Genomic DNA, 12,832 nt, shown 5'->3' with positions numbered 1-12,832 from the left:
GACAGAGGATGTGTTCCTGTCACCAACCAACTGCTGCTTCTTCAAGCGGACGTGAAAAATTGCGACCTGATTGAATGGACCCCGCTGCATTACGCTTGCCAACGCGGGCATACTGAGATCATCCGGATGCTCCTTCAATGGGGCGCAGACGTCAACTTTCAAGGAAGAGACAAAGTGACACCACTTCACTGTGCCGCGGCGAATGGCCACCAGGATGTTGTCAGGCTCTTAATTGAGGCTGGAGCGACTATCGACATCCTGGACGCCTCGGGAAACACGCCACTATTCAGGGCTGTGCACAAGGGGCGGAAGGAGATGGTTGAGGATCTGTGGACAGATGCAAACAAAAAGCTCCGAGACTACAACGGCAGGACTGCTATGCATCTAGCAGCAGGAGCAGGAGGATTGGACATGGTACAGTTGCTTGCCAATAAACTCGGCGCCGACAACGAGGCTAAAGATCGCCATGGCCAAACGCCATTGCATCGTGCCGCCGAGTGTGGGAATGAGGCTGTTGTTCGGCTGCTCATCGACAAGACGGCTAGTAGGGAGCCGACGGACGTTAATAGACGTACCCCGTTGCATCTGGCTGCCAGAGGTGGACATGAGGTGGTTGTTCGGTTGCTTGTCAATGAATTCAACGCCGACAAGGACGCTGAGGATTCATTCGGCCAGAAGCCTCTACACATGGCCGTTCAAAGCGGAAACGAGGCTCTCGTGCGGTTACTTGTCAAGGAACTCGGCGTTGATAAAGAGACAAAAGGCCAATTCAACAAAACGCCACTGCACGTCGCTGCTGAATGCGGACAAGGGGCTGTTGCGCGATTGCTTGTCAAAGAGTTCAATGCCAACACGGAGGCAAAGGAGGACTCTGGCATGACACCTCTACATTCAACTGTTGATCTCCAACAAGAGGCACTTGCTTTGTTGCTCGTCAAGGAGTGTAATGCCAATATCGAGTCAAAGACCAGGAGTGGCTATACGCCCCTACATTTGGCTTCTGAACGAGGGTACGAGGGTATGGTACGGGTGCTCACTCAAGAACTCAACGCCGACACCAACGCAAAGGAAGATAACGAGCGCACACCACTACATTTTGCTGCTGATCGCGGGCACGAAGCTGTTGTGCGATTGCTTGCTCAGGAGCCCAGCATCGATAAAGAGGCAAAGGATGTAAAGGGCCAGACGCCACTACACAGAGCTGCTAGGCGTGGAGAAGAAGCCGCTGTGCGTGTGCTTGGTCAGGAGTTCAACGCGGATACAGAGGCGAAGGATAACCGTGGTCGTACACCACTTCATGCGGCTGCCAGATTCAGGCAAGAGGCTACTGTGCGGTTGCTTGTTCAGGAGCTCAAGGCGAACATGGAGGCAAAGGACCAAGATGGCAAGACACCACTGCAGGTTGCGATTGGAGCTAAGGAGTGGGGTAATGTACAAGTACTGAGGGAGCTTGGTGCTAAAGAATAGGAGGGGGGGGGGATTGAATGAAGGGGCGTTAGGATAATACGGTGGTTTCAATAATATGTTCTTCGTAGATAGCAATGTGATAGTTTAGAGAGGTGTAAAATATTATTTACCAGTGTATGACAGTAAGTTAAACACTTTAGACTATCTCCCCTTAAGGTGCAAAATGAAAACCTTCAGCGATTTCAAGCACCAAACTTGCCTTAACGTCTGCTGGTCTAGAACTTGTTGCGATCAGGACTTCGTGCGGACCTGCGTCGACCCACCATTGGTTTCCAGTATCTTTGCTTTGGTCATCCCAATACGCTACACAATCTCGACCAAACGTGGCTGAGACCGTCTTCGACTCTCCTGGCTGTAGGAGGACCTTGGAAAATGCCACGAGGGCCTTGGGCGGTCTGCCACTTGCAGAGTCTGTTTTTGGCGGCGCGACATAGACTTGCACTGTTTCTGCACCGGCCCTGGAGCCAGTGTTTGTCACCGATACAGAAACAGTGACGACATCTGATGCTCCGCTGAGGTTGCCCGAGATGGTTGCATCGCTAAGCTCGAACGACGTGTAGCTCAGGCCGTACCCGAAGGGGAAGAGGACTTCCTTCTCAGTGCCATACTGCTGGTCAAAGTGGCGGTAGCCGACATTGACACCCTCGACGTACTCTACCTGCAAGCTGTCATAGCTGTCAAGCCCAAAATTGCCATAGCACGCAGTGTGCTCGTACTTCCGGGGCCATGAAATGGGGAGCTTGCCGCTCGGGTTTACTTCTCCCAGCAACACGTCCAGGACAGCGTTTCCGGTCTCCTGGCCGGCGTACCAAGCCTGGAGGACTGCCGGGACTTTGTCAAGCCAGGGCATCTCAACTGCGACACCGGTAGTGTTGACCACGATTGTGTTGGCATTGACAGCTGCTACGCCAGCAATAAGTGCGTCTTGCGAACCGTTTGAGGGAAGCACCATGGCGGCCATGTCCTGTCCTTCTGTCTCCCATTGTGTTGAGTTGCCGACGAAGCAGATGGCAAGGTCTGCGTCCTTTGCAAGTTCGACCGCTTCCGCTAGGAGATCAGTCTCCATCTCAGCTTGGTCAATAAATCCTAGATGAGCTCCTATTGTGTTTGCCATCAAATAGAGGTCACAGTTTCCGACCGGTGGTTGGATGGTCTCGATGACGATGTCATACTTCTTGGTCGAGTCAAACGCAAATTGGAAGCGGGCTTCTTCTTGCACACCAAGGAAGTAATCCATCGAGTCCTTCGTTTGGTTAAGTTGGTCGTGGACGAGAACCTTGTCAATGTACAACTTCGACGGCCCAATGCCAGAGAAGCTGAGATAATGGTTTCCGGACCGAGGAGGATGATACGTCGTGCTGAAACGAATTGCCTTTGCTCCGACAGCCTGTTCATCCATGATGCTGATTAGATTGCCAACAGGGAAGAGCTTGGTGTAAAAAGGAGTGCCGGAGAAGTCTGCAGAGTTGAAAAAGGTTGCAGTGAAGCCAGCGCCATCATCGCAGACAAGGCCATTCTCGATGTCAGGATATGCTCGGAAGATGTGGGCGCCTAGGGTCAATTAGCAATTTTCCAAAGTCCATGATATCAACAGAGCCAGAGTACCCTTTGCGGAAGTGATTTCGACATCGGAGCCAAGTCTCTCCTTGAAAGCATCATAGGGGCTAATCTTATAATGGCAGCTGAGGGAAGCACTTCCACCACCGTGAGCCGCCGCAGTCTTGGCTAGGGGACCAAGTAGGGCAATTTTGCGGGCCTTTTTAGGGTTGATGGGAAGAATGTTCTCCGCATTCTTGAGGAGGACGATACCTTCTCCTCCCGCCTCTCTGATAAGCGCTCGGTGCTCGGGCGTGTTGACAGCTTCTTCTGTCACGGCCTCTCGACGGTCGGCGAACTTGCCAGTTCTCTGCAGTAGCTTGAGGACCGCAACGACTCTATCATCAACCGATTTAATGTCAAGTAGGCCGTCTTGAATTCCCTTTGCGAGAGTCTCAATGCCTCGGCGATACGTGGGACCGGGCATTTCGAGATCGAGGCTAAAATCATCAGTCCTACTCTCGACGTGTGGATGAGTGGACTTTGCTCACCCGTACTTGATGCTGTCAAAAGAATTCGAGACAGCACCCCAGTCGCTCATTACCAGGCCCTTAAAACCCCATTCGCCACGGAGAATATTCTGAATAAACGTGGGCTGCGCGTCAATGTAGGCGCCGTTGACCTTGGGGTATGATGTCATGATACACCAAGGGTCGGAATTCTTGACTGTGATTTCGAATGGACGAAGGTAAATCTCGCTATCTCGGAATTAGCAAGCTGGGAAAATGAGACACTCAATCAAGACTCACCGAAGTGCCCTCTCAGAGACTGTCTCATTGACTGTAAAGCGCTTTGTATCTTGCTCATTCACAGCGAAATGTTTCACCGTCGCGCCCACTCGTTCACTCTGAAGACCTTTGACGTATTCAGACGCCATCAAGCCAGTCAAGAGCGGGTCCTCGGAGAAAGACTCAAAGTTGCGCCCACCGAGGGGCGAACGGTGAGGGCATACAGTGGGACCAAGGAGAACATAAGAACCCTTGGTCTGAGTTTCCTGGCCCAAAGCTTTGCCAACCCGGCGAGTTAACGCCTGGTTGAAGGTGGCGGCAATAGATACACAGGCCGGAAAGCAAGCGGCAGTTTTTCCGTTAAAGAAGTCGCTGCCACGTGCTCCGTTCGGGCCATCGCTGACCTATTAATTGTGTGAACAAGTTGTAGAAAATTGAAGTCTGTGTGCGATGATCAATACTTACTCTCAAAGAAGGGATGGCTAGACGGTCTATGGCGTGCGTCTCCCAGGCGCTGCGGCCAGCCAGCATTGCCAACTTCTCAGGGAGCTCCAGCTGAGCGAGTAGAGCTCGGAGCTCCGCGTCAGTGGGTTGTTCCATCGTGTTTGACATGTTGGTTCTCGAATCCATTAGATACGTATTTATGTGAACAAACGATGTCTGCAACTACTCAAGCACGAAACGAGACATATTTATAAGATCCATCAACCTCATCTGACTGTAACTCGAGGCATCTGCCGGCCATCGGACACTCCACAATACCCGAGGCGTACCCGGCGGAGTATACTCGGAGAATACTACGATGAGGTCAAATGACTTGAATATCGTACTATGCTGGTATCATTTACAAGCGGGGCCGTAAATTCTCCATCTTTCATGTAATATATCGCTAACGAAGCGGCCGGATTCCATTATCCACGGGAACAAGGGTACAACTAGGTTAGCAAATAAAACAAGGTCTTTATCACCCGATATCCAATCCGGGAAAGCTGGGAGACGCGCAGGCTGGGGAAGGCCCGCATTCTCCACACCACAACACCAGCTGATGGGGGATTCTCCAAGGATTCTCCGAGATATTGGCTCCACTGTGAAATGGTTGGATGATAGATGTCAGAGCGCAGGTCCCGTTGACTACCGAGGCTTGGACTGTTCTTGGGTTGTAGGCTATTTCGACTCGTGAGGAATGATGGTGTCTTGGCTGCCCCAGCTCCCCGGTTTTCCCTGTCTCCCCAGCTTCTTCCCCATAGTACAAACATGAAGCTAGTGGAACGCGTGGCTCATGTCGGGTACTAGTTGTGACACTAGAGTCCGCGACCGCAACGACTCAATCTTGGCCACTGGTCATACCCGCGGCAAATTCTTCAGATACATAAAGGAGAGCCCATGGCCCATCTTGTTGCAACATCAACTCCATGATTCTTTAGATCTCACTGGCTCTTCATTGATACATTGCCGCATTTGTTCCAAGGTCATCACACTCGTCTCAGCTGCATCTACCAGAATGGCCGAGAAGGGGGCAGCCGATGCCCAGGTTGAGCATCTTGAGCCTGACCATGAGGACGCCACGATGGCCCTGACGCCTTTGGCAGCTCGGTTTGAGGCCCGAGAGCAGTCGCTCACACGGTCGGAAGCCATCAAGGAGAACATAAAGCCAATTCTTTGGTGTAAGCAACACTTCGATGCTGAGAGAGGCTTGACTGACTTTGTTAGGCATGTACATGTTCTTCATCTGTGTGACCTGGGGCTTCGACGGTCTTGCTGGTGCTATTGTACTGGCCATTGCGGCATTCCGAAAGGATTTTGGCCGTCCATACGCTGGTGACTACGTTGTCGATGCGAACTGGCAGCTGGGGTGGATGGGCGCAACTATCTTTGGTACGTGCCGATGAACTTTAGTAAACATTTAAAAGCCCGGAAATCACTAAACTGATGTGTTATAGGCCTCGTTTTTGGCGCCTTCGTTACAGGACTTACAGTCAACAAATGGGGCCGCCAGCCGAGCATCGCAGTGGCATACATCCTCAGTGTTGGCGGCATTTTCCTGCAGGTTTTTGCCACGACACCAGTGCAATTCTTTGGGTCCAAGATCCTCACGGGTTTGCCCATGGGATGCTTTACTACTGTTGCGCCTACATACGCCTCTGAGATGGCTCCTACCTCTATCCGAGGTGCCATTACTGCCGGAATGAACTTTGCTATCGTTCTAGGCCAGCTCATCGCATATGGTGTTATGCGCGAGGCTAGCAAGTATAATGGTGCCATGCCTTACAAAGTCTTGTTCGCCACTCAATGGGGCTTTGCCCTCGTCGGACTGGCAATTCTTCCTTGGTTCCCCGAGTAAGTTTGATGCATCGCTATTTCGGCCCTCTTGGATTCTAATTCACCATATAGGTCTCCTTATTGGCTGATTGCTCATGGGAGAGATGAAAAGGCTCGTAAAAACATTGCTAAGCTGCACAAGTCCGACTATGACGTCGATGGAAAAATGGCGGAGATCCAGCAATCGCTTGCTCGCCTGAACCAGGATAATTCGTCGCAAGGGTCGATGGCTGAATGTCTCTCAAGGAAGCAACTTAAGCGCACGGTAGTCGCCACGAGCATGTTCTTCATCCAAACTGCTAGTGGAAATGCCTGGGTTGTTGGCTACATGAGCTGTAAGTTCCACCCGACCTTAGACAGGCCATAAACTAACATAAGTCAAGACTTCATGCAACTTGCTGGTATGGATACGGCCAAGTCATTTGATACCACTGTCGGCCTTTGTGGTTTGATGGTGGTGGGTAACATGTGCGGCTGGTTTTTCGTTGAGTGGTTTGGCCGAAGAAACACGGCCCTTTGGGGAACCGCCGGCCTCGCCGTGACGCTGCTTCTCATTGGAATCTTGGCAGTAGTGAATGCTCCAGGTGCCATTTGGGGCCAGATAGTTTTCATGGCCGTTTGGTCTTTTGGTAAGTGACCCTTCTCTGTCTTAAAAGAGGACTCCATATTAACTCCGTCCAGTCTACCAAGCAACTATCGGTTCGGTCGCTTGGCCCATCACGTCCGAAAATGCTACTTCGCGACTTCGAGCACCAACGCAGGCTTTGGCCACAATGGTGAATGGCTTGTCTGCCAGCATCTGGAGTTTCTCGCTTCCATATGCCATCAACCCGGATCAAGGTAACCTCGGCGGAAAGATTGCCTTCATCTTCGGTGCTATCCTCGTCATCGCGACTGTGTTTGTTTACTTCATGATCCCGGAGACTGGAAAGCGTACATACACCGAGATCGACGAGCTGTGGTCTCGAGGCATCTCTCCGCGCATGTTCCACAAGACAAAACTTGTGACTTTGGCAGATGCGGGAGCTAAGGACGTGGAGGAGAAGACTGAGAATTAGTAATAAGTCTATGAGGCTTAATACAACGGAATGAGGTTATGAATCTCGCTTGCATATTTCGTACCACGGTGGGCTTGTTGAAGATTCGGAATATGGAACGTCACTCAGTTCCATGAGACGCCATCTACCAGATGCATTCCCGAACTTGTTATGAGGTAGAATCGTGCAGTGCTAGTGATAATTGACATTAATGGTCCCCCTACGAATGAGAAAATATGTAGGGCTTTATTCTCTGTAGGACAGAGACATAGCTCTCACTAGGTTGCCTAGTTAAAAAACACCCGAGAATCATCCCAAGTGGAAAGTCCCACGCCACGACCAGAGAAATATACCTGCGACTATTCAAGTCCGAAGATTGATCAAACAAGCTTCCAACAAGAAAGGAAGAGCCAAGTACATCTTGGTTGTCTATGGATGCCCCTTTCCATATGCTATCTGTTGATGGAACGCGGACTCTGAGGAGTTGAGGGTGGAAGAAGTCAAAAGGCTTGACTTGGGGAAGGAAGGTGAGCTGGAGAGAGCTTATATGGACATGTAACTTGAAATGTACTAGCGCAAGCCTATCTCAGTCAGTGGTCAGATGAACTTGTTTCCGTCGGGGACCTTCTTATTGCGAACCGTTGATAGCTTTCCCGAATGATCAGGTCCGAAGACGCAGCATCAATCTTAGCTTGATCATGTACACCGCCCCGATCGAAGTATCGAAACACGATCTTGGCAAATACCATTACCGCGAAGAAGCTACCATTTAGCTTGAATGTTGAAACGATGGTCAAGATCATTAATGTCTGAAAACCGACAAGTAGCTCTGGTCGCGGATTCAGTGATAGGTGGGCATTACTAGCCTATGTATCGTATCAGTATCAATGGCATGCATGACATGCAACGTGAGTGACATAGCAACGAGTACTGTACCATATCTTCCTCAAGTTCTTCGAGTAAAGCATCATGATAGGATGTCGCTTTCGCCTGCGCCTCGGGTGTTTTCAACATCCATAGGCCTGTAACAAGCACGGCCACCATTAGTTTAGGCGGTTGCGGCGAACCTCGGAAGGACTTTTCATGCAAGACGGGCCAATGTGGATGAAAATCGCTGAAATAGAGTGCCAAGAGTTCAGATCGATTCGTTGCTTCGAGCAATGATGATGCACCTAGTAGGTCCAAGCCTTCAACCACAGCCACACCCTCAGTGGTAGACACAGCCCCTATTTGCTTATCGGGATTGGTTTTGGTACCATCGTCCGCGATAGGAGATTCATTGACTTGTTCGCAGTCGTCGACTTGGAGGGGTGGCTCACTATGGCTCAACACCAGATGACGAGCTAACAAGTCTCTAACAAGTTCATTCATCAGCATCCAAGAGAAACGATTTGGTTTGAGAACATCTACTAACCTCCGATTAAATGCCGCTTGACAAGCTTTGCAAGCGAAGGGTCGACGATTGGCATGGTCTCGTTGGTGTCGCAAAAGATGCTCCTTTCTCTTGTACGACCGGCTGCAGCCAGCGAAGGCACAGCGAAATCTCACCGGGTCCGGCGACATGGTGCGACCGGCGACGAAGGGGGCCCGGCAAATTATCAATAAAGCTGCTGCGTGTGACTTGGCGACTGAACACACGAATCCTTGTTATGGTAATCCCGCGGGATTCGGGGTGTCGGGGTTTCCGCTGCAATGCAAACACAGCGAATGTGGAATTGGATGGATGTCGGAAGGATTTGAATAGGTGTATGGGGTGATGTGGGATGCGGGATTGGGATGCGGGATTACGATGTGGGATTTGAATGTACGCGATGTGGGATGTGCATGATGCTCAGCCAATTAAGTCCTCATTTCACATTTATCAGCCCCCTTGGCGCTTTATGAGCTGCTGTAATCGGAGAAAGTAAGACGAGAACCCGGAAGTGCCACTGTTGATTATTCAGAAAGACTTCTTAATGTTCCATGAGCCTCTCGCTTCTCTCCACATTGAATTGAATATATAAAGGTAAGTGAAGGCGCGCAGTAAAATTGGACATCAACATCGACCAACTGAACACTCAAGTTCCAATACCACGCAATACCGCCACGCATTATCACTTCCATTTCTATCACATTCACCATGTCTGTCGCTGTAGCAGGAGGTTCCAGCGGTATCGGTAGGAGTATTGTGGAGGCAATTGTAGCCCAAGGCAAATTTAAAGTCATTGTTCTCAGCCGAAACGTATGGATACTCGAAAACAATCTCCCATCGCAAGCTAATTCCCATTGCAGTCAGATGAGGAGACAGAGAAACGCCTTGGCGCCCGAGTAGCTGCCACTGACTACGCCGACGTGAACGGACTTGTGCACCTCCTAGAGGCAAACAATGTTCACACCATCATCTCTGCCTTGGGGGCTAATACGCCCCCCGAAACCGAGCAAAGTCTCATTCGGGCTGCCGACATATCAGCCACGACTCGAAGATTCATTCCAAGTGTTTTCGGTATCAAGTACACTCCTGAGTAAGCCCGTTCCTAGATATTTCCCCTCGCCCCTACGTTTACTCGACTAATAGCTCCCAATAGTCAAACATGGTTTCCTCCGGCCGCATCCAAGATGGCTGCCATGGCCTCTCTCGAAAAGTCGAGTCTTGAGTGGACTGCAATCTACAATGGATACTTCCTCGATTATTGGGGTATGCCGAAGGTGAAGAGCTATCTCAACCCTGTGACGATGTTCCTTGATATAGGTGCAGCGAAAGCAGGCATTCCAGGATCTGGAGCTACGCCCGCGGTTTTCACGTACAGCGGAGATGTGGCCAGATTTGCCGCTGCAGCACTTACGCTTGAGAAATGGGAAAAGGAATCGTACGTAATTGGCACCAAGATCTGTTGGAACGACTTCGTCAAGATTGCAGAGGATGTGCGAGGTAAGTGTTGATATTCGAACTTACACGTCGATTTAGGCTGACAGAAATGCGTAGGCATCAAATTCGACATAACCCACGACTCCCTTGATGTCCTTCGATCAGGAAAGGTTACTGAACTTCCGGGCCATGTTCTTGCTTATGAGTTTTTCCCGAAAGAAAGGCTCCAGGGTATGTTCGCCATGTTCGGCATACTGTTTGAAGAAGGGAAGTTCGACCTCCAACCGGAACAAAGCCTGAACGACTTGTTCCCCGAGATTGAACCAATGTCTGTGAAGCAAATGGTTGAAATTGGCTGGAAATTTTAATTTTGAGCATCGATGGAGATCAGATCAGATAACTTAGGTAGTATAGATAGTACTGTAGTCAGGATGGTATTTACAATTTCACCACTCTAGTTTGTTCTCAACTCGAAGATAGGGGTGGTGTATTCTCTTTTAAATGACAATCCTATTAACAAACTAAGCCATTTGCAGGTTTTAGAATTAGCTACCGGCAGCCAAGGAACTAGCTAAGGCGACTTTGTCAAGCCGGTGGCTTTAGTAGTCTGCTTGAACTCCCCCGAATTATGCAATATTTTATGCCGAGGAGCTGAGCGGAGTCGTCGGGTTTGTTAGCCGGAACTCCACTTTCCGCGTCGCATCGCCGGTTGCGCGCCGGCGTTTTTGCTTCCTTTTACTCTACTTCTCTAAGACAGAGTTGAGCATTGCCAGTCACTGTGCGCTGATATATCACCGATTGCCCAGACTTAAGTCTGTTAAAGTGCCTTCTTAATGTCGCAGAGTTCTAGAAAGGGCCGCCCGATTGCACGAAAAGCATGCGACCTTTGTCGTGAGCGCAAGATCCAGGTACACCCCACCTTTCTCCATGCACAGTGGACGTGGAAGAGGGCTGATATGGACTTCATAGTGCGTCTTCCAAAATGACACCTCCACTACTTGTCAGAGATGCGTCAAGTCCGACGCTCCCTGCACTTTCTTGACCGACCGGAAGCCCCGGGGACCTCCGAGCAGGTAATGGTTCTCGTGAGTCATTATGCTGGGTACCATGCTCTGACAAGACATGTTATTTCCTTAGACGTGTTGCGGAAGCCCGAAAACGCGCAGCTATAACAGATGGACTTTCTTCAGGTGGCAATCGACTTCCAGACTTGCCTGTTGGTCAACTCTCCATGGCCCACTTCATCCCAGAAAGCATCCTGGACATTATTATGGATGACTTTTTCGAAAGAGTCTACCCGGTGTTCCCTCTCGTCCATGAGCCAACATTTAGAATTGCTTTCAACCGACGATGTTACAACACAGACCCGGCCTTCTTTCGCCTTTGCGTTTCTCTTTCCGCCTTGACCGTTGCTTCCATTCCGCGCAAACTAACCGTCTACAAGGCGCCCGGCTACACATCGGTTGAGGGTTTTGTCGATAGAGCGGTTCATTTAGTATCTCTCAGTCGGATATTTAGTGATCCCCAATGGCAGAACTATCCGACTATCGACACGATTATAATTTCCGTCATCCTCTCAGTGTCTACTCACTATGCAGGGCGAGCCACGACGGGCTGGGCTTTGTCAAGCGAAGCTCTCCAATTCTTCCGAGTTCTTGAACTCTATAAAAAGCACGTCTACGCGGATATGAGCAGGCTAGATGCCGAGATCTGTAAAAGATGCTTCTGGATGCTTTTTATAGTCCAAGTGTGAGTCTTCATCGAAAGATATGGACCAGAGAGTCGCCCCACGACTCGAGGTAAGAATTGGAATATTGCTGACAGCACGAAAGGCATGATAGAATATCCCATATCATTCCACATACTGGACTCGGATATGATCCAGCACACATCGACTGGGATTTTATGCTCCCCATGGAGCTTGACGACTATGCTCTGGTCGATGATAGTCCCGACCAACCCAGTTGCCTCGACGGGACTCACCCCACAAAGCCACTGATATCCGGCTTCATTGAGCTTCTCAAGGTTTTTCTTTGCGTCGTGGACATCCTTCACAAGGCATTTCCTGGAGCCCCTCAAACGTACAACCTTGCATCTTCTCCTCCCGAAGCACGGCTTCTACAAGGCAATGACAACCATCACTTTTATAACTCCATTCCTACTATGGAATCTCTGTTTCAGGCAATATCTAAACTCACCATAATACTCAGCAACATGCCCTCGGAACTCAGAACTCCGCAGTTTCAAGAGCAAGCAATGAACACGGACGGCGAGTTTGGCGAGGATCCCCACCTCAAGAAAGCCGCCCAATTCGACATCATGCGAGCTAATATTCACATCACGAATATATACCTCAGATCAATGATGCTAGAGATGGGGTTGACCAAACTTGAACAGGAAGGTGGTGGAAATAATCTTCATTCGGGCACATCTCCTCGCAGCAACGAAGCCGCCACGATGGCCAGGCTTTCGTGTCGAGAACAACTCTGGGAAATGAAAGAATCGGTTGCAAAAGAACTTCTCGGGGTCGTGCATTCTTGTTCACCGTGGACACTTGAGTCCAATGGTGCATCTATGGTATGAGCCTAGAGATGTTGGTAAATGGATTGTCTACTAATTAATATCCCAGATTGCCAAGATTCGAGAGATTGCATCCACTCTACTGGAAGGCAGCGAAGGACTAGAAGTTCTTGGAGATGTCAAAACACGAATGCGGGAGTATGTGTATGAATTTCTGGATATTTTAACGAATTTAGATTATAGCCTTGTAGTCCCCGTACAATATTGAACGGGCGCCTGATGTAGGCCAGCCTTGAACATGAAACTTGATCGTCCGTTAG

The 12,832-nt window shown here is 50.0% G+C and overlaps 5 protein-coding genes across 5 annotated transcripts; 3 read left to right on the top strand and 2 right to left on the bottom strand.

The window, feature by feature from the left end:
- Positions 1-1,618: 1,618 nt before the first annotated feature.
- Positions 1,619-4,403, bottom strand: BGZ61DRAFT_538133 (glycoside hydrolase superfamily; the record flags this gene model as incomplete). The annotated part of the gene is made up of 5 exons (XM_046254620.1): positions 1,619-3,018; positions 3,073-3,503; positions 3,555-3,761; positions 3,813-4,195; positions 4,257-4,403. The coding sequence occupies 5 exons, from the start codon at positions 4,401-4,403 to the stop codon at positions 1,619-1,621; spliced, it is 2,568 nt and encodes an 855-aa protein (XP_046097891.1).
- Positions 4,404-5,292: 889 nt separating this feature from the next.
- Positions 5,293-7,168, top strand: BGZ61DRAFT_365498 (general substrate transporter; the record flags this gene model as incomplete). Its single annotated transcript, XM_046241617.1, has 6 exons — positions 5,293-5,455; positions 5,502-5,666; positions 5,732-6,128; positions 6,183-6,445; positions 6,494-6,739; positions 6,792-7,168. The coding sequence occupies 6 exons, from the start codon at positions 5,293-5,295 to the stop codon at positions 7,166-7,168; spliced, it is 1,611 nt and encodes a 536-aa protein (XP_046097890.1).
- Positions 7,169-7,244: 76 nt separating this feature from the next.
- BGZ61DRAFT_461342 (uncharacterized protein) lies at positions 7,245-8,906 on the bottom strand. The gene is made up of 4 exons (XM_046247145.1): positions 8,562-8,906; positions 8,084-8,501; positions 7,787-8,013; positions 7,245-7,728 (listed from the first exon to the last, which is right to left on the bottom strand). The coding sequence occupies exons 1-4, from the start codon at positions 8,708-8,710 to the stop codon at positions 7,368-7,370; spliced, it is 1,155 nt and encodes a 384-aa protein (XP_046097889.1). The 5' UTR covers positions 8,711-8,906; the 3' UTR covers positions 7,245-7,367.
- A 360-nt stretch (positions 8,907-9,266) lies between these two features.
- On the top strand, positions 9,267-10,441 carry BGZ61DRAFT_558618 (uncharacterized protein; the record flags this gene model as incomplete). The annotated part of the gene is made up of 4 exons (XM_046255725.1): positions 9,267-9,368; positions 9,419-9,648; positions 9,712-10,055; positions 10,110-10,441. The coding sequence occupies 4 exons, from the start codon at positions 9,267-9,269 to the stop codon at positions 10,358-10,360; spliced, it is 927 nt and encodes a 308-aa protein (XP_046097888.1). The 3' UTR covers positions 10,361-10,441.
- A 782-nt stretch (positions 10,442-11,223) lies between these two features.
- BGZ61DRAFT_538130 (uncharacterized protein) lies at positions 11,224-12,780 on the top strand (the record flags this gene model as incomplete). Its single annotated transcript, XM_046254619.1, has 3 exons — positions 11,224-11,741; positions 11,825-12,569; positions 12,622-12,780. 3 exons carry the CDS (start codon positions 11,224-11,226, stop codon positions 12,778-12,780), a joined length of 1,422 nt encoding a protein of 473 aa, XP_046097887.1.
- Positions 12,781-12,832: the final 52 nt, after the last annotated feature.

Source organism: Ilyonectria robusta (assembly GCF_021365365.1).
Source record: "Ilyonectria robusta strain PMI_751 chromosome Unknown BGZ61scaffold_27, whole genome shotgun sequence".
NCBI classification, from domain to species: domain Eukaryota; kingdom Fungi; phylum Ascomycota; class Sordariomycetes; order Hypocreales; family Nectriaceae; genus Ilyonectria; species Ilyonectria robusta.
This window is presented reverse-complemented; position numbering and strand designations above follow the sequence as displayed.